General features: G+C 45.1%; 2 protein-coding genes across 2 annotated transcripts; one reads left to right on the top strand and one right to left on the bottom strand.

Annotated features, from left to right (window-relative positions):
• Window positions 1-944: 944 nt before the first annotated feature.
• Window positions 945-3544, top strand: mmgt1 (membrane magnesium transporter 1). The gene is made up of 4 exons (XM_027019167.2): window positions 945-1079; window positions 2267-2319; window positions 2439-2542; window positions 2662-3544. Exons 1-4 carry the CDS (start codon window positions 1001-1003, stop codon window positions 2813-2815), a joined length of 390 nt encoding a protein of 129 aa, XP_026874968.2. The 5' UTR covers window positions 945-1000; the 3' UTR covers window positions 2816-3544.
• On the bottom strand, window positions 3008-19381 carry ints6l (integrator complex subunit 6 like). The gene is made up of 18 exons (XM_027019166.2): window positions 19080-19381; window positions 18886-18963; window positions 13691-13840; window positions 13113-13202; window positions 12509-12692; window positions 11925-12053; window positions 11462-11625; window positions 10126-10278; window positions 9678-9810; window positions 9032-9126; window positions 8645-8755; window positions 8231-8446; window positions 7737-7863; window positions 7374-7516; window positions 6963-7191; window positions 6427-6816; window positions 6228-6321; window positions 3008-5768 (listed from the first exon to the last, which is right to left on the bottom strand). The coding sequence occupies exons 1-18, from the start codon at window positions 19188-19190 to the stop codon at window positions 5666-5668; spliced, it is 2700 nt and encodes an 899-aa protein (XP_026874967.2). The 5' UTR covers window positions 19191-19381; the 3' UTR covers window positions 3008-5665.
• Between the last annotated feature and the right edge of the window lie 910 nt (window positions 19382-20291).

Raw genomic sequence — 20291 nt, 5'->3', positions numbered from 1 at the left:
ACGTCATCCAGCATGACCAGTTTGGTGGGTCAGTGATGGTCTGGGAACACAAGACCCTCCACGAGAGCCAACAGTACCCTGACTGCTGTGTATTACCAGGAGGAAGTTCTCAGAGCAACTGTCAGACCTTATGCTAGTGCAGTGCATGAGGACAAAGGTATTGAGGCCATTGACTGGCCCTTATGTTCTCCAGACCGGAGTCCAGTTGAGGACCTCTGGGATGTTATGTATCAGTGCATCAGATGATGCCATGTAGGGCCACAGACTGTCCAGGAGCTCACTGGTGCCCTGATCCAGTTCTGGGAGGAGATTCCCCAGGACACCATCTTTCATCTCATCAGGCGCATGCATTGTCAGGAGTGCATACAGGCATGTGGGGGCCATGCACACTACTGAATCACATTATGAGTTGCTATGATGAAATTCACGTAAATTGGATTAGCCTGTGATTTCTTTTTTTACTTTGATTTTCAGTGTGAATCCAGCTCACAATGTGTTGATAATTTTGGTTTACATTTATCCTTGTTATGTCATTTTCTTCTCAACAAAATACATAGTTTATATAAACTTGAATCTATATCAACTTGAAGATTTCGTTCATCAAGATTTAATGTGTGATTTAAGTGTTCCGTTCTTTTTTTTTTTTTTTTTTTTTTTAGCAGTGTAAATTAGGAATTTGAAGGAAAATGGTGAATTTAAAATAACATCTGGACACTCCCACTGCATGGATGTTCCCAGATGGAAATGGCTAGCAGAAATTAGGAAAATCTTAATTTGGGGCTATAGTGGAACAAGACACAATGCTATTTAATCAATATATTATGAATGAAGCAGTGTGGAACTGCCTCAGATAGGGGCAATTGGAAGGGTTGGCAATTTTCAAAATAAAAGACCGTTCATGCAAATCTTTGGATTAGACTTTTATTAGCACCGGGAAGTGTGACACGTTTTTTTCGGCCAGCTTCACGTTGCTGTGAAGCTGTGTTGCGCCGGATTGAAAATGGCTTCGTCTTTTTGGAAAGGTGTTGTTGGTGTAGGCCTTTTTGCTTTGGCCCACGCAGCTTTCTCGGCAGCGCAACGTGAGTACAGATCAGTTCTCAAAGGAAATGTTACGCGGACTAAAGGATGGCTACGTCGCACTTAAAAATGCGAAACAGTCCTGTCACGGTCCTTGTAAAATTGCGCCTAAAGGAAGTGGCCCAGCCGCGTCTCTTGTAGCGTTAGGTTACTCGATACACTGACGAGATGTTCAGCATATTTCACATGTTGTCATGACCTTAGAGAATATATGAAGCTTCTTCATGATTAAACATTATCCGGCATGTTCTAATTCAGGCTAGTTGGGAGTGATTTATATTCGCGATAGATTGTGCAGGCTGAGCAGTGTCATGCGGCGGGCTAACTAACGCTAGCTATATCGATGTAAGCTGGTTCATTCAGTCTTTAGTTCCCTTAAACCTTCTGTCAGAGTAAGGTAACTAGCTGCTGCCCTAATGTTTTAGTCATATCGGTTACATTTCTGGTCGCAGTTCTCAAATAAAAGCCGTTTTGAAACTCACAGCTCGCTAAGAAGGATTCCTCAGTTGGCTAGCCTAGCTAACAAAGTGCTTCATCTACCCGAGGCGTTTCGTGTTAGGCTGTCGGTTAGGGGTGTAACGGTTTACACTGCTTAGGGTTCGGTTCGGTTTTCGATTTCTTGGCCACGATTCAGTTTGTCTAACGGTTGAGCTTGGGGATGGGAATGAACGTTAACCAACTCAGAAATAAAGATTTCGTCGCCATTTTTGCATATGTATCTGTTATATTAGGACACCTGTTTTCTACCAGAAATGTAAAAAAAAAAAAGGACATACTCTTGAATTTCAGTATGATGGTTAATGCTGTGCTTAATTATAAAATCTGCAATACACTATTAATAGGCAACATACACAAGGGGTGAGGGAAGATAACAGTTCTGTGTTTTAGTGTTTTATATAGGCTGTGTCTGTAAGCTTTCCTTTTGAAGGTAATACGCCAGAAGCAAGTGATTATCAGTGTATCCCTGAGTTTTTCCAACTGTATGATCTGCTGTAGTCAAGTAAGACTGATTGAAGGTGACGTCCAAAGAATTAAGCAAAAGATGATGCCAGTTGTGATAGTGGTTTATTTTGCTAGGCTGTAGAAAGAGATATTATAGAGTAGGCAAATGGTTTATATCCTGTACTGGGCTTGTTCTGAGTGATTGACTTTGGCCCATGCAGACCATTGAGTAATCTTTCTATTTCAGATCGCTCATACATGCGATTGACAGAAAAAGAGAATGAAACTCTTCCAGTAGATGTAAGTTTTAACATTCAGCTCTTTGTCAAGAATACGATGCTTTCTTTGTAATGTGTATTTTGGAGAATAATGGTAACTGGGGGCAAAACCTTTGTTTTTCTCTGTGTGTGTGTGTGCAGATAGTCTTACAGACATTGTTAGCATTTGTGGTTACATGTTGTGGAATAGTCCACATCTCTGGAGAGTTTAAAGACATGGATGCTTCTTCAGAGCTCAAACACAAGTAAGTCACAGAAAACCCGTCTTCTAAAAGTTTTACATTTTAATCTGATTTTGTCTAATTAATATTTGTCATCAGACACCATTAATGGGAAAAAAAATGCTTTGATTTCCTTTGATCAGGACGTTTGACACCTTGAGAAACCACCCATCGTTCTATCTGTTTAATCATCGAGGCAGGGTGCTCTTCAGTTCCACTGAACAAGAGCCTGCTGCCCCCACCCAGGCCTTACCCTCAAACCCCCTGCGGTTACGCAAGCTGGAGAACTTTCATTGAGACTAGCCTTGAAAGGGCAGCTGTGCCCATCTTGACCCCATTTTTTCTGCGTCCATAAAAACACCTCAAATGGAAAGGGAAGATATACATATTTTCCTTTCACCCTTTTTTGTGCATATGTAAATATGCTGAACAAATCTGAATCTCATCAATGTGGTAACTACTTTGACATCTATGGACTGTGCCAACCCCTTTTTTTTTTTTTTTTTCCAACCAGTACATTTGTAAATACTTGTTATTGTTTGGGAGTCTTAAGTCTGAAAGAAACTCCTGTAGCCCTTTGCATTGCACATTAAGGGGGGGGGGAATGATGTCATTCGTCTGCTCAACCAGAGGCATCAATCCCATTATCCACACCCATAGGTTTGCCACATTTTCTGGTGTCCTGCCATGTTTTCTGTTTTCTCCCCGCTGTGCTGTGCTCACAGGACGTTAATACTTTGGACCATTACTTGTATGTGTGTTCAGATATGCCATTTGCGACTGATGGACTTAAAAATAGGATTTGGAATGCAGATTGTTTGTAGTTAGTGAAATCAATAAATGATACCTGATTGCGAAAGTAAGAATTCTAACTAAGGAGTGCTAACAATACTGTGAACACACTGGAAAACTAATGGTACACTTGCCTTTCTTGGGTGGGTGGGCATTGTTTTTCCATTTTGTTTTATGTTATGATGCATTTGATCATTTTTAACTTATTGAAATAAAAATCTGAGGTTTTATTGATAAATGGCTTCAGTTATATTGTTATCTCCACCCCAGCAATTGTAATTCTCTCTCTCTCCAGTGGCATGGTATGAATGCTATAGTTGAAAGGCAGTTGTAGCTGTTACACTGTCTCTAATGTGCATGTCCATGTATGCCAAAGAATCTGTAAAAGAACATGCGCATAGACTTTTATAGATTTTTGCTTGAGTAAAAGAAAATGTAGTCAACCGATTGGCTACCTATTGGTTTGTATTTTCATGTGCTTTCAAAATGAGTCAAGTTTAAGCTTATTATCCTGATCCTACACTAAGCCTTTTATGTAGAACCACCCACACACCATCCTTTTACAACACATAACCAGAGCCTGAATGGGCTAAGCACTCCTAAAAATGTATACAGTTGAAATGGCTTTTTTTTTTTTTTTTTTAAATAAGACTTGGCTAAGCAAAGATCAGTAGAGGAATAAAACAGGTTATTTTTACATTACACCAAATATCACCTGTATTGAACTTTATACTTGTACAAACAATGGTCATGTGTATGTGTGTGTCATAATTGCTACAGCAATTATATAGTTCAAGAATGTTGTTTAGAAGAAGAGTGGAAGGAAATGTCGGTCCTATCCTACACAATTATTTACTGCAATTTATGTATCGAATCAATAATACATATTGAATGCATTTAATAAAAAATAATAGTCATGAATGTGTTGAAGGGAAATGTTAGAATTGTTTATACTTTTCAATCTGCTCATTCCTACATATTGTATTTGTAATTTTGATGATCATGCAATAAGTCTCAAGACCAATCCGAAGACATCTGTGAATGCTGACGTCCTTCAGGCTGTCCTTGTGCACTCTGGCGGTGTAAATATCTGTTTTAAAATGCAGGTACACCACTACTAGATTACAAATCTGGAAATTGCCTCATTTTCGTCAGTGTAAGGTAACCTAAACATAATTTAATGCTCATTTTGTTTATAATGTTTATTTTATTTTTCATTGTCTTTTCATAAAAAAATCATAAAACTTTCCATTTCATATATAATAACAAAGTTATAAAATGTTTTATACAATTCTTAAAATATTCTTATTTTGTTCTGGTAAGAATACCATCCAAAAATAATCTATATTATTTATGAACATCAAAAAGTTGTATACATCTGCTTTTTAAAAATAAACAAAATGAACAACAATAATGTCACAAGGTAGGTTTTGCATGTGAAAAGAAGCCAATGACAGCCTTTCAGCCACACCTGTATGGAGCAGCTGTTTGAATGGGTGTAAAGCTTACAAACAACTATATACTTTTCTCCTGGACAGAATAAAACTGACATTGTGGGCTTCTCTGGCCAAGTTTAGTCATAACAGCTGTTTCGACCAACGTTTTCCAGTGCTCACTGGATCCTATTGCTTAAAAAATATGTTGCATGTTACTAGTTAACTTGAACAGGGCCTGGTGAGGCTTTGCACAATGTCAAACTCACTGGTCCAGTTGGCTGTGCTTGTCAGTGCATGTTACCACAAACACAACCCAGCCATAGTGATCTCATACCAACACATCTTGGGTAGGATTATCTTGCATGGACGTTGGGTCAGATCAGGGACGCTAGAGTAAAACCCAGCACTGCGTTACTCTCAAGAGCGTGGTGTACTGATGGCATCAGGATTATTGCTCTGAACGGCCATTCCACTCCGGACTGTTCTTGAACCCGGTGAGCTGCAGATATTTTGCGCAAATGCATGTCCATGAAAGAGCAATTCTGTAGTCCTCGCCTCTCACCAGGGTAGTGATGGTCATGGCAGCAGTCGTGGGGACAGTGAGCAGGACCTGCTTTTTCTGGAGGAAGCGTATCTACGCCGTCCACGGCCCCTCTCCCCCAGACCTCTTTACTGTTGGCTCTTTCAAATCTTTCAACTTTTCATGTGCGAACTGATGCATGTCAACTTCAGTGCCTCAGAGTGTCACTTTAAGAAGGGAGCTCGGTTCTGCTTCCCTGTTGCTCGCTCGCTCGCTCTCTCATCATGAAGCACGGGCGTTAGCCTTCGACAGGCATCTTCGTGTTTCCTGGCCCTCTGTCTCCTTGTGTTGACGTGGTCCCACCCCCTACCTCCTCACGAGCGAGTGCGGAGGTGTTCACTATCTGCCATGGATGTTGTTGACTTGTGCTGGCAGCTTCTGCCGCTCCTCGATCTCCTCCAGTGCCGACTCCAGTTGCTGGATCAGCACACGTTTCTTAAACCTGAGGAAGGCGTTGGGCGCGGCGTGTTAGCAATGATCAGAAAGAAGGCACAGACTGTTCTTCAGGCCCTCTTGCAAAAACATCCCCCCCCCATACTGAAAGGTGCTCTGCTAGCTGATTATGGAAGGAGAAGATTTGGTTTAATGTCGAAAACATGATGTTTCAGCTGTAGTGGTGGCCTTTATCGGATGCAAATCACACGGAGCACAAACGCCCACATCTTGGTGCGTATGCGTCCTGATATTTGCCCTTAGAAGCGAGTATAGCACCTGGACTTTACTTCAGTACAGCGTTTTTTTAGCCCACTAACAGAAACCGACAGACTTAATCTTTGCACATGCAGTACTTTTTTGTGATTTCTAAGTGCAGCACACCAGCGTTTTAATGCATTTACAGGCTTTACATTATTGATGTGAGTGTGTGTGTGTGTGTGTGTATTGTAGACTGGTTAACACCCACCTGGCTGCTTCCTTGATGGCATGATGGATGAAGTACCTCTGCACTGCCACTGGTCCTTTCACCTCCTCAAGGAGCCTGAATATTGCCTCATAATCTAAATAGGCCAAAGGTCAGGGGAAATTTCAAGTGTGAACGGAACTCTGCATAACTCTGTTGTGGATGCTGTGTGAAGGGTAGGAACGCGGAGGTGGACACTCACTGCGGCCAGGCTTTCGGACCTCCTTCATGACTCGTGTGCGTAACTCCGCATTGCTTCCCTCCAGGGGAACCATGATGACGGTGGGCCGTGCTGCCGAGTCTCCCCCGGGCCCCTCCACTGCCACCTCCTGGTCCGGAGGACTCAGACCCTCGCAGTTCTGCGGCCGGTCAACGGGCCTCTCGTCCAGGCAGTCCTCTTCCAGCCTGTTCTCCAGCGGGCCCCTGTCCTCTCTGCCATCAGTCACACCCAGCCCTCCCCTCTCCTCCAGGGAGAGAGCTGCTGCACCTCCCCCCACCCTGTCCGGCCCTCCGGGCCAGCCGTCTCCAGACTCCCCGCCCGACACGCTCTCGCCGTTACTCTCTGTACCTGCCAGGTTGTTCCCCTCCACTCCTGCAAGCGGGGGGGGGGGGTACCCAAACCAAACCAAACATGGAATTTTCCTTTTTCTTCAGGCATTTTGAGATACATACACCATCAATTGCCAGCATGACATCCCTAAGCGTGAGTTTCTGACACTTGACATTGGTGGTGCTCACCTTTGTGCAGTGGGATGGGTTTGATGAGACCATGCTGTCCCGGGGCCACCGTTGGCCCTTTACCCAGCACATGGTTAGTGATGATGGGCGGAGTCTGTGGCCGGCGCAGCAGCGGGGACATGCTACGCCTCCGCTTAGGAGCTGCACCTGAGTTGGCTTCTCCGGGGTTTCCCCTTTTCTTGTTCTGGGGGCCTGTGACGAACTCATCTGCTTCATCTATCATCATTCCCTGTGATCATGCAGGAAAAACACAAATGACTAAAGACCTTGAGACTTATGGGCTTGGAAAAAGCTGCAAAAAATCTCTTGACTTGCTGCAAAATAATATAAGGCAACATACTCATTAAACTATTAAGAATTGGTGTATCAAATGTAATGGACCCTTAAGGGTAGGGTGGGTTCAGGGAGCACCTTTTTGTCCTGTTTGAATGGGTTGCCAAATGTGTGCAACCGTTTGGGCTGGTCCGGGTCGATCTCACGCAATGGAGATGGCATCAACTTCAGATATTCCTGATAGTTTCCCATCTGACCCACAGGAATACTATGCAAGTAATCTACAAAATCCCAAGTTTACATCATTAAACAAATGCACTTCCTAAATTCAAATTTTATGTTGTGACCTCAAATCTCAATGTTCAACTCAAACTGGCATTTTTTTTGTGTCCCTGTATACTGATATTCACGTTCATCTTGTTTGTCCTTAAGTTTCTTTTTGCTGACCGTGTCTGTGCATTAGATAAAGGACAAAGCAAATCTGTATGTCAGTGTGCCGACCTTCATCTTGGCCTCTGATGTGTTTCTGAGTAGTCCTCAAAAGGTTGGAACGCATTCTCGTGACCTGGTCCAGAACATTCTGCCGTGGAATATCGTAGGCATTCCGATAGGGCTGGGGCTTCACATCCTTGCCAGGAAAGACAGACGGAGATAACTTACTTTTTATGTATTGTCAACTGTACATGTATATCTCAATTTTTATATCACATACTGTGCTTAACCACACTATGGTAATATGCTGCTCTACCATGATCTATCATTCATGAAGCCGACATGTCTTCCCAACAGTAGTGACCCATAGTTTTCTGATTGTCGGTATTTGACCTAGTGAAATTAAATGTGATTCCTGTGTGCACCCTAATGCGGTGAAGATGTAATGGCGTGCCTCCCTCTGGCTAGCCGCACCCTGACCCGGAAAACATGATCTCAGTCATAAATGATGTAGGAGTGAAACTGGCTTTGAGCCAGCCCAGTCCCGCTGCCGTAGGTCGTACCCTGCTGAGGAGAGCGATCTGGAAGCCAGCAAACTCTTTGAAGTTGACCTCGCTGAGGCGGAGGGGCACCTCGCCTGTGATGCCCTGTAGCAGCTGCTTGAAGTCGCACCGGTGGGCCAGGGACAGCGTGCTCGAGTGATTCCTCACCTTGATGCCCGTCTCCTGCGGGGGCTTTTTACCCACCGACACGATCATCCGGTCCGACTCGATCTTTGCCTGCCAAGGTCGAATGAGGTCACTTCATTCGAATGTCTTGCCGTTAAAGCAGCGTAAATATGAAATGACTACATGGAAATACTAATAACCATGTGCAGAGCGTATATAAATAAACGACCGGATTTATGCGACATCTGGTCCGTTTCTGGTCAGGACTAACATGGGGCTCTTTAGAGGGAAACAGCAGGGAGCCCTCACCTGTTGGCTGAGCTTCTTTAGGTAGGAGATAACACTGTAACTGAGGCCACAGTCCATGTTGTCAGAGATGAGATTCGGAGCTCCCATCATCCTCAGTGCTTTCTTTAAGGGCTGTAGGCGGACACACACACACACACACACACACACACACACACACACACACAGAGAGAGAGAGAGAGAGAGAGAGAGAGAGAGAGATGAAACCAGCAAAGACAGACACAATGAGGGCGTTTTTATCAGGGCACAGGATCTCAACCTCATTACAGCATTTAAAGTTCATCGGACAAAGGAACAGTCCTAATTGGGAATTCTGAGTTAGAAAGCAAAATCAGACCAGGACTTATTTGTTCCACCCCCATTTAGTGTGGGTGGCACTGCAGACCCTACCAGCAGAAAGTAAGGAGGCATAGACTTCAGGTAGAACTCGAAGGCTTGTCGCCACTTGAGGTTTGGCTTCAGCTTGTGGACTTTAAACAAGTCGTCTGTTAACACAAGATATAGAAGACGTCGAAGCGTTCATGACTCTCGATTAAGGCCTAGTCTATAGCATATGAAAATAACGCATAATGAAAAGCACATCAGGTGACTGTTTTATATTCATTTAAAAGAAGGTTTTGTAGAGGTAGTAACAATTGCAGTGAAATACTAAAGAGCTCCAGAGAAACAGGATGTTTCCAAAATTAACTGTGAAAGCAAACCTCTGCAAGCCTTGTGTACTTCACTGGAATTCATTCAGTCATTCAATCAATCAATCAATCAATCGCTCACTCTCTCTCTCTCTTTCTCTCTCTCTCTCATATATATATATATATATATATATATATATATATATATATATATATATATATATATATATATATATATATAGGGGCAAAAACCCTGGCCCACAAAAAGACATGTTGTTCCGATGAGTTTCTGTGTTAAATACAATACAATATTAAATGCTAAATGTATATAATAAAAGTTTTTCTCTTTGGTAAAGACCAATGAACAGTCCCACAGTGCACTGCCTGACACGCTCACACCTGCTTACCAAGGAGGGGCAATAGAACGGGGTAGTTGTAAGGCATGACAAAGAGGTTAACGCAGGTCAGAGTGGTGCTGGCTTTCAGATAGCCAAACGGCTGTGCCGCCTCACTGTGCTTGCCGCTGCAGTTCACAAACACCTTGGCAGGGGAAGAGAATGGTTACCACAGGTTAGCAAAGTTTAGCAGTGGGTTGGCACAAGTTAGCAGGCTCTCACATGGGGCTAGCTCCTCCAAGGCAAAATGACTTCATCGGCGCCTCGTTATGTGGAGAGCTCTTTGGGGACAAGCTATAAATGGCACTAAACATAGCACCTCCTGACACCTTAACTCCCAGGAGATTCATGTCAGGTCTACTTTATTCTTAACACACCACTGACAGGAAAACAGAGGTATAAGAATGAAGGCAGATGGTAATGAGACCACTGGGAAGGTGTGAGGATGTGAGGGGCCCACCTGCCAGCATGTGTGAGGGGTCTTCCTCTCCAGGATGTACTGGGTAAGAGGCGATGGCTCCAGCTCGTACTTATCAAAGGGAAGCTTGTCGATCACCATGGGCTCACAGTCGACACAGGAGAAGCGGACCATGGGATGGGCGGAGCGAGGAGGCTTAAGGAGAGAGAGAGAGAGAGAGAGAGAGAGGGAGAGAGAGGGAGAGAGAGAGAGAGAGAGAGGGGGAGAGAGAGAGAGAGAGAGAGAGAGAGAGAGAGAGAGAGAGAACAGCCCATATGTTGCAGGCCCATGACAACACAAGCTGTTCTTTCTCTCAGCAGGTAACCTCAACACTGCACTAAACAAAGTAACGAGGATACCCTGCTAAAAAGGGACCTGAAAAATTATTCTAATCATTTATAATACCTTAGACATGTCAATCTGAAGCCAGAACCTTAAAAACTGACAAATATAAATGCCAGCTGCTAGAACCAGTACCAAACTATCAGAACTAGCATAACTATCAGAACCAGTTCCTTCTTTCTCTGCTCCCGGTCGCTAGCAGCCGTGGACCCCTCCTCCGCTTCGCACACGTACCACAGCGCTGAAGCCATGACACTGGAGAGCAAGACCAGGGAAGCGGGAGCAGGAAAGGCCGTCGTGCCGAGAGGCGATCCGTAAGGAACTGAGGCAGCGGCGTGAGTGGGTGGGGGCAGGAGCGGAGCCTCGCTCGGCCGGCATGCGCACTCTCTGTGCCCGCACGGCAAGGAGAAGCATGGCACCAGGCTCGGCCTCTGCAGCGCAATAAAAGAGGCCTCAAACCTTCTGGCTCCTATTATGGCCAGTACTGCTGATCTCCGTTTAGCTCTCGGTGTTCTGTGAGTCAACCTTCAGAGTCTCCGAGAGCCTGGCCTTGACACAGACCTCTTAACCCCATCTCTGCCTTGAAATATGAACAAAGGATCCACTAGGTTCTCCCATGATTACAACTACAATGAATAAATATTTAGTTTCAGTCTAAGGTCATGATATGTCCATATTAGGTAACCACGTGGTTAATGTTATTCTCCAACTGACAACACCTTCTGTTTGCTGCAGAGACAAGCCATTCCCTGCAGACCAAGAATTGTTTGTCAAAGAAATACAAAGCTCTCCGTGTACTGACTGCATTAAAGCTTAATTGATTGTTGATGTTGTGGTGTTTGTCTGGTATAAATTAACATACATAAATAAAAAAATTAAAACCCAGGTAGGCAATGTACACATAGCAACTCCAAAACCATCACAACACCAGCTGGTCCTAATGGTGTGTGTGTGTGCCTGGAGAAACCAGTGGATAATGGTGGCACCTCAAACTCACCAGTGTGGGGGAGTTCTGGTCAGGCCAGAAGGACTCTGGGATTGGCCAGTGGCCCACGGGCACGCCGGTCTTTGGGTTGGGCCGCACGTAGATGAGCTTGTGGCAGCTGTGCCAAGGCTGAGGACTGAAGGACATGAGTGGCCGAGCTGGGTCTACCACGCCATCTGCACACACGCAACACAGCATCACAGCAAAAGTGCCCAAGGCATCCAGGCGGTACACCGGTCTTGAATCCATTTGGAAAGAAACCCGTGCGGTCTCCCTCAAACGGCACATACGTGCGACGTGGAATTCTAAGTTCCACTGTTCCTTTGGATTTTAGTTGTTGCAGCAAAAAGAAAACAGAATTAGAAACACATGCTAAGCATGCAGGCCTCTTTCTTCAAACAGGTAGTCTGAGACTGAACAGATTCTGATCATATGTGAAGGGCACCACCATCGACACTCTGAGGTTGACACGCACCTTCACCTACAGGAAGCGGATCTGGACCAGTTTTTTCAAAATTAATGACAACTCCACTTAGAACCTTCTGCACAAGCGACTCCAGACACTGGTTCAGCATTCTTTGTGTCCTCACACAATACGACCGACCTTGAACAAAAACAGACGAAAAGCATAGGGGTTAAATTCGCAGCTTTGCACGAAAACCACACACGGCTTCACGGATGTGCGGATCAGCGGGGATCCTGACAGTGTTAAAGTTGATGCGAAACCTTCGTGCAGAGTCATGACACCAGTGCAATTCAACCATCTGATATTCAATAATAATGAAGGTTAAAGCACAGATATTACAGGTCCCACAGGTTGACTGTGCAGAGCTGCCTCGAGCACCTGCTGTGCACATATAGTCTCCGGTAAATGGCCAAACTAATTAATCAACAAGCAACAGGCCTTACTGAGAAACGTCGTCTCCCGAGAGAGACAGAATAGGAGTTTGAACTGAACTCAGGTCAGTCTGCACTGCACAACTGGTGGGCACAAATACTCCAGCTCAAATAAGAATAAAATAAAACAAATGGCTGTTATAGAACAGCCTGGGCCCGTACCTCCAGTGACCTCGCACATCTGGGTGATGGCGGACTCATCGCTGGGGACGCTGCCAAGCTGTTCGCTGTCGGGGACGGCAGCGCCGGGCAGCCGCAGCACCAGGGCAAAGAGGCGCTGGTCCCAGCGGAACGGCTCCTTGGTTAGCTCGCTGCCGGGCAGGGGGGAATTCAGCGGCAGGTGGAGCTGTAAAAGGAGCAAGAGCGCGAGTGGTGAGAGGAGTGAGGGGGTGAGGGGGGTGAGAGGGGTGAGAGGGGTGAGCGGGGGGAGGGGGTGAGAGGGGTGAGGGGTGAGGGGGTGAGAGGGGGGAGGGGGTGAGAGGATGAGAGGGGTGAGGGGTGAGGGGGTGAGAGGGGTGAGGGGGGTGAGAGGGGTGAGCGGGGGGAGGGGGTGAGAGGGGTGAGGGGTGAGGGGGTGAGAGGGGGGAGGGAGTGAGAGGATGAGAGGGGTGAGGGGGTGAGCGGGGGGGAGGGGGTGAGAGGGGTGAGGGGTGAGGGGGTGAGAGGGGTAAGGGGGTGAGAGGATGAGAGGGGTGAGAGGGGCACTCGAGGATTCTGCAGTTCAAATGCACAAAGCCAGAACGGCCTGCGGGCTGCCAGTCCTCACCTCGTCTGGCACGCCAGAGCTGTGAGTCAGCTTGTTCCCATCCGTTATGGTTATAATGACTGACGGCTCCAGGAAAAAAGGGTTCCGACCCTGGAAGGGAATAAAACACTCTTACTGCACTTTTCTGCGGGTTAAGAAGCACACCCTTGGCTGAGTGTTAAGTGTTATGAACAGACAAAATCCTAATGTTATTGCTTTTTCTTTGCATGGCTTGAATGTAATCTTGCAGAGTATGGAAAACCGGGCTTTTTATGGAAGCTACATTACACTGGGAATAGACACGTGCAGTTATCCTGTTGTACTCTGTCCATTTACACTGCATGGGTCAGACAGTTTCTTACATCACTCAGACACGGTGGAGGGCATAAGGTCACCGCTTGAGACGTGTATGCTGCATGTGTCGAGTGTGCCGACTGTATTAACGTTAGTGGACCCTTATTAGCCTGATGCTATTAAACTGTTGTTGCATGCTGATTTTCTTTCTGTTCTTTCAGATATTTTTAGTGCATCAATAAGCCACACATTTGGACACACCTTTTATCTCAACCTCTTTACATTAATAAGGTAGTTATTAATACCTGCCCATAGTTGTCGATGCCAGAAACCAGTCTGTTGAGATTAAGCAAGTCGAATGCAGCTCGGAGCGCATTACCCAGCGTGGTTAGTCCAGACGCCTGCAGGTTCTTCAGTTCACTCATGAATGTGGCATGGTTCTCTTTCCAGCCCGCCTGGAGTACAACGACACACAAACACGCACGCGCACACACACGATCAGGAAAGCTGTCACATGGCAATACAAGCGCTGCATGACCAGACAAGTAGACCATTAGGTCACACAGCAGTGCAGTGAGGGCATAAACACACATAGCTTCACATTCAGTATTGGATGACGTTTGCTGCAAAACGAGATCAAAGCCTGAACCGAGTAGCACAGACGGATGAAATTTTGCATGTCGTCCGAGCCTGCGAATCCGCATTTCTGCAAATCAGCAGTGGCTACTCTTACCATTACTTCCAGAGAGGTCAAGTACCTCACAGTTAGGGCATTACGCTTAATCCGTGGGTGACCTGCATGCTTGCCAGGCGTAATCTACTACGCCGTCTCAATGAGTGCAAGAGAATGAGAAAAGGAGGATAAGAAAGAAGAGTGGAAAGGATCAGATAGGATAAGTGGCGTGTGTGTGTGTGTGTGTGTGTGTGTGTGTCTGTGTGTGTGTGCGCACGCACGCATATGCATAAGCACCCCAGAGTTCCGTGATACAGTCTGGAGATACAGCCCTTGATTTGATTCGCTTTCCTCGCTTCAGAAACCATTTTGGGCTTGCTGGGAGTCTATCCCTGACCCACAATCCTCGTATTGGCACAGTGCCGCTATTAGTCCACTGCAATGTATGCATTCATTTGCCCGGAATATGACACTTGGCTAATGGTTCACTATAAATATCCGTATGGGACGCTTGTTCAAAAATGTCATTGTTCAGTTCAAAGCAAATTAGCGCAACGCATGTCCGGTGAATCCCCCGCGAGCCCGACCTATTTAACAGGTCGGATCCTGCAGTACTTCAGCTTCCAAACAGCTCAGCCTCGCCGCACTACGTGTGGGTGTTTTTGCGCAAGAATGAAACAAATACAAGCTCGGCTTTTTGAGGTTCGAGGCCTACACTGAGTCTACTGGCGGAAAGGGAGGGACATTGCACATCCTTTCAGTGTTCAGTGACACTCAATAATTCAAGTACAAGAGTAATTCTATTTTTTTTTTTCATTTTGTCTGCCCGTCAGTCCTCTGTTTCCTTTGCATTAACAATTCATCGCCTCTGTAGAAGAGGTACTGCAATCAGTGTCTCTCCCTTGACGACCATCGCATGGCCAAGATAGGGGCAAAGACTCTCGAGTGCGGAGTGACGAAAAGGCCTGACTCCTCAGATGTCTTCCAGCAAAGCACTGTGAAGTGCTCTAGCTACAATCACTCTCTGACCTTGCACCATTGATTCGCAGACTTTATGGTTTGTGCTTTTCATGTCAAATACACGCTACACATGGGAAAAGCTATTACCCTTCTTTTTGTACATAAGGAAAAAAATGTTTAAAACAATCTCAGGGATAATTTAAGGATAGTGTGTAAAAAGACTGAATATAAATACAGTATATAAAGATTATGACCACCTTGACCCATATGGATCAATAGGAAACATCATAAAGCAATTCAGTCCATGGACGTATTTCAGGAAGGGACAAAGCAAGGTGTGGTTAAATCGCACCCCAAGCTTTACAAAACAGAGCAGCATCTGCATTGAGTTCCTTTACTGCAATAATTCTTATAGAGGTTTTCCCTTCTAAAACAGGAAGGGCCCAAATCAGACAGAGAGAAAGCAAGTCAAATTCAATCCAAACTTGTCTTCCTTATCCAAATGCAGAACAGGTGGCCAGAACAAATGAACAGCATAGCAGAAGCTAACAGATAAGGACTTGTTCCCTGCAAAGTTGCTGTTATGAGGAAACTGCCACACATGTAAACGCGGGTCCCACATTGGAGGAGGAGGAGTAAGAATCATCCTGGTGCTATGGGGTGCAGGACACCCGCAGGGAAGACCCACAGCCAACGCACGCGGGCTAGGTGCTCCTGAGAGAGGCCCTGCCTGTGGGCTTGCTTCTCTTCCCGGATCAGGTTACCGCAAGCCTTTCCTTAGTCTCAGATGTTTTTACCAAATGGGCAGAACTGGTCACAGATCAGTGGTTTTATCACCATCCTGGTCTGCAGCAGAAACATTTGGTAGCCTGCAGGGTAGCGTTTGTCATGCGTGGAGAGCTAGTGGTGTTATTCCCATGTAATGAGGGCTAATTGACCACCCAAAGTGATTATAACACAGAAGACTGAGCTTGTGAAAATCTGGGGCTCTGCTGTAACTGGCGCTCCCCACAAGAAATCAAGGTTCTAACCCCACAATACTGCAAGGATTTTTCTAACATGCCTTGTCACCGTGCACACTCTGATGACAAATAATTAGAGAAACTAAATGAGAATTGGACCAAACCGCATAAATCCCAGAATGGTGGCAGAGGAGAAGTGGTAGTAGCGTGAGTTTGTGCTCAGCCATTTGCCCTACTAGTTAGGCATACTAAAAACAAAAAACAGACTACAGTATCTTGATTCAGAGCAAGATAAGACATGAGGCAGTGTGGACATTAAACATCCTGCAGTGATAAGCCCTCCATTATACCAGATATGTGCAAAAAAAAGCCATATACTTCAGAACTCTTCCATATAAACACCTGAATAGGTAAAATACTGTATATTTTTACTTTTTTTTTTTACTGTACACAAACATACCAAAAACAAACTTACTCTTACTGATCACCTACAAAGAATCAAATGTTTTTATGCACTTTTCCACCATATCTCACTGTTAAAAAGGTCATTTTGAATATCTCTGTGAATTTCTCGATCTTTCACCTATACACATATTAAGCCCAAAATGAGTCTATAAATTTGTGGTTCATTTGAAAGTTCCATGCACTAATTCTATAAACCTAAACTAACTGCCAAGGCACAGGGAAGGAAGGTGTGTATTTATTTATTTATTTTTTAAGTCTAAAAAACCCCCCCAAAAAACCAAACATCAAAATCAGAAAATGGGCAGAGAGAATAATGATGTTTGTCTAGCACTGAGATGACAAGTGACAGGACAGAACAACATGGACGAGAAGAAAGAACTCTGTCAGGGCTGGAGGCTCACTGAACTCTTCACTGATTAGCTGCTGAAAATCTCATGAATAATTGACAGGAGATTTAAAAAAAAAAAAAAAAGCCACTCTCAGACACAGTGGTCAGATTCTATCCTGCTCTGCTGGCTCTTGCACACTGTATTGTTGCTGAGAACTGGGTTAGCGTGGTGGCTAATTCAGACAGGGTGAAAGCTTGGCTGAAGAGACTGTTTTTAAACAGGTGGGAGGGCCAAGCTGGCCATGAATAGCACACACAGAGCTGAGCGCTTATGTAAGTAAGCTGTTGCATCTTAGGACACTTCATAGTAATCAGAAATGGACATCTTTGAGGAGTACACACAATGCTCCGTCATGTCAGCTTGTGCAGTTCCGTGTTGCGGCTCAAAGCACAGTTGGGAATGGGGACGTTCGCATGCAGCAGAAGGTATAAAAAGGGAAAGGTCTAGGCCTACCCTAGATATTACAGCACCGTATTCTCACTATAAGGGCACTTAAAAGGCCGCCTCAGACATTCTAGGATAAGTCAGTAAAGAAGTGTACAGGGAGTATGGGGTTGAACCCCCCCCCCCCCCCCCCCCCCCCCCAAGAGAGTAGCTGGCCCCCTGCCAGACAGAAAACACTAATGAACTGCCTGCTCTCACTGTCAATGTCAAACAGCAAAAAACACATTTACACACACAGCAGCATGTCACAGCTACAGGTCTTAACAGCAGTCCGGTGATCAAGTGCTGTACTAAGCTAATGCCAAACTTGATGAACGCACAGTTCCATACTGGCCAGCATTTACTGTGCACACAGGTATCACGGCGCAATGTGTGTCACGCAAATGCTCGGCATGGAACACAATAAAAAACTCTTGAGGATGGATCCATCCTTCCACAGCATGTGCTGTGATTTAAGGGGAAAATAATTAAGTGATTTAATTGTAAAACGAGGAGATCTCAAAGACAGCAAACATTCTCACCAGGGGCTTATGTGCCACTAATATCTCTGCAATGCAGAGGTCATGGATCTGGCCTAATTGTTTTGATGTATACTTGGTGAATATGCACACAACTAACTATGGGATGGATTTGGGAGGGACACATCAATGCAAGACATGTACAATCCATACATTTTGCATGGGTAGATACCAGTATGACTGGAGCATGTATAATCTTTGGGCTTAACTTGCATTTTTGTTGCTATGAATGACCAGGTTCTCTGTTCATCAAGATGCATATTTGACACATGACAATCGGGAAGTTATAAACTCCCGTTGTCTTTGGAAAAGCTGAGAGGTGTTGCTTGACTACTGTGAGAGAACTATTTGTTTTTAATCACAGAAAGGAAGGCATACCAAAATCGTCTATTGTCTGAATCGCCTTGTGTGTGAACTTTCCTGTACTGTTAGGCTGTTTAGGTAATGTAAATCATGTGACTTTAAGGCAATTTTGTTATCTGGTTTCAAGGGATTATACATTGGGAGAGTCTCAAAATTGGGCGGGTGGATTATGTACTGAAATGGTGGAAAAGACAGGAAATTGCCTTTTTAATGCCTATTTTAAAAAAAGGTATAATTTGTGACAACCTGTCATAAAAGAAAAAAAAATCATGAGAATTCTCTGAGTGAAATGCACTCTTTTCTTATTGATGGCTTTTCACAAATCAAATCAGTTTGATTTGTTCAGTCTTTATTGACCAATGAGAAAGCACAGAGGTCAGCCACAGCGCACTGCAAGAGGAGGGGCTTGACAGAGATGGGCAGACTAGTTGTCCAATCCAGGCCGTGTTAGCCCACCAACGCGTCACGCAACACGTCACAGTAGATAATAAATCTCTCCGCCTCCATCTCAGCGCTCGAGAGCTTCCCAACACAAAAGCAAAATGTCCGCCATGTTCAGAGGCTGCGCTGCTCCGGGTCTGCGGGTATTTTAACAAAAAATTAGCCGTTTTCGTCACCGGGGAGCCGCCTGACCCGATGCTACGAACCAGAGGGACAGTAGAGTCTCACTGTCAGAAAATATCTACGCTTTAACCACATATAAACAATTCAGCAGTATTTATTTACCTTTACTCCGTATGGTGGATCATCGAATGTAACTAGCATGTACCTGTCGCCTCTACTAGCCGGGTCTCGGGCACGCAGCTGTTAAAGAAAACGAAATAGTACACATTAGTTTCGACTTAACCTATCATAGGGATCCTTACCTCCGGCAACGTACAACAGTAAGCGGTAAAAGTCGGGGTAAAATTATTCTTTACCTTCATAAAGATCTCAACCGCGCCTTTAGCAATGTCCAGATACGTCGTACCCAAATAAGTGCGCTGATTCATAGAAGCGGACGTGTCTATCAGGAAAAGTAAAATAGGCATTTTTAAATGTATAGATATAGATCTAGATGTTTGCTAAAATACCTATGATCGGCATAGGACCGGCCTGGGCATGCATATATGTGTGTTATATTTTTGTTAGAATCAGACCCCCCCAAAAGAGGGTCGTACTGCCACCCTGTGCCGCCGCCGCCTGCCTCTCTATCTGTCTTTTCTGAGCAGTGCTGGGCTTCGCGCTGGTCCAACTTCTCTTCCGAACAGACGACCACGCCCCTCGCTCCGCGATTGGCCGAGCCCGTCCCTCGCGGCCACGCCCCGTCGTGCATAAATTATGCGGCGACGGGTCGCCTCGCGCCTCTCGACCGCCTCGCGCTTCCTCCCGTGCTTGGGGCTGGCGGAGGAGCGCGGGGAAACAGTAAGGTCGTGTAAATTGCAAAGCTCGGTGATTAAAAAAACAACTAAAACTAATCGTTCTCGTTTGTTATAGCGTGGGACGTGCTTGAGTCGGTTTTTTTTATGGTTTGCGTACGTATGCTCATTTCTAAAGCAAGTCTTATGTTTTTAGACGGTTTTCAGATTGTACCATCGACCCCTCCTCCTTAGTGCTCGTCTGCTTTTCTTGATGGGGGTGGGGAATTGCTAGGTTCTCAATGCGATTTTTATAATAATTGCGCCTACCCCCTCAACCTTTCCCTCCTCTTGTTTATCTGCTCGGTACGATCATAGAAAAGCGCCATGTTAACGCCGTCTGCGCGAGTGTTACTGCCTTGAAAGGACAAAAAAAAAAATTGCATGTCCAGAGCTTTTGAATCACGCTTTTCATAGTCCCGTCCATGCACGTGTCCTTTGGATTTATGACCGTCAGAGATGGACGTTGGGGGCCGACGACAGACAAATATATTTGGACAACATTTAAATTATGTGATGTAAATTCCAAGCGCCATTGTTTGTATCACTTTCTCCATTTAAGTGTAGGTAGTCTGTAGATAGGGTAGGCCTACATAAATACATTTATCCAGCAAAGCTATCTGATGCACTGTTTCACTACCAATGAAAGTAGGAGCACTATCTATACATCATTTTTCCCTCCTTCCCTGTTTTTCCTTGGTTATCTGGGTGCATTTCTCGAAAGGTTCACATAAC

Source organism: Electrophorus electricus, chromosome 12 (assembly GCF_013358815.1).
Source record: "Electrophorus electricus isolate fEleEle1 chromosome 12, fEleEle1.pri, whole genome shotgun sequence".
Lineage (NCBI taxonomy): Eukaryota > Metazoa > Chordata > Actinopteri > Gymnotiformes > Gymnotidae > Electrophorus > Electrophorus electricus.
The sequence above is the reverse complement of the archived record's forward strand: the minus strand, read 5'-3'. Positions and strand labels throughout refer to the sequence as shown.

Coding starts and splice junctions, on each gene's coding strand:
- mmgt1 (XM_027019167.2), top strand. CDS start 1,001: ATGGCTTCGTCTTTTTGGAAAGGTGTTGTTGGTGTAGGCCTTTTTGCT. Junction 2,320..2,438: donor ATGAAACTCTTCCAGTAGAT/GTAAGTTTTAAC, acceptor GTGTGTGTGCAG/ATAGTCTTACAGACATTGTT. Junction 2,543..2,661: donor TCTTCAGAGCTCAAACACAA/GTAAGTCACAGA, acceptor TCCTTTGATCAG/GACGTTTGACACCTTGAGAA.
- ints6l (XM_027019166.2), bottom strand. CDS start 19,190: ATGCCTATTTTACTTTTCCTGATAGACACGTCCGCTTCTATGAATCAG. Junction 8,756..9,031: donor TGCCTCCTTACTTTCTGCTG/GTAGGGTCTGCA, acceptor GTCCGCCTACAG/CCCTTAAAGAAAGCACTGAG. Junction 7,192..7,373: donor CATTCAAACAGGACAAAAAG/GTGCTCCCTGAA, acceptor GCATGATCACAG/GGAATGATGATAGATGAAGC.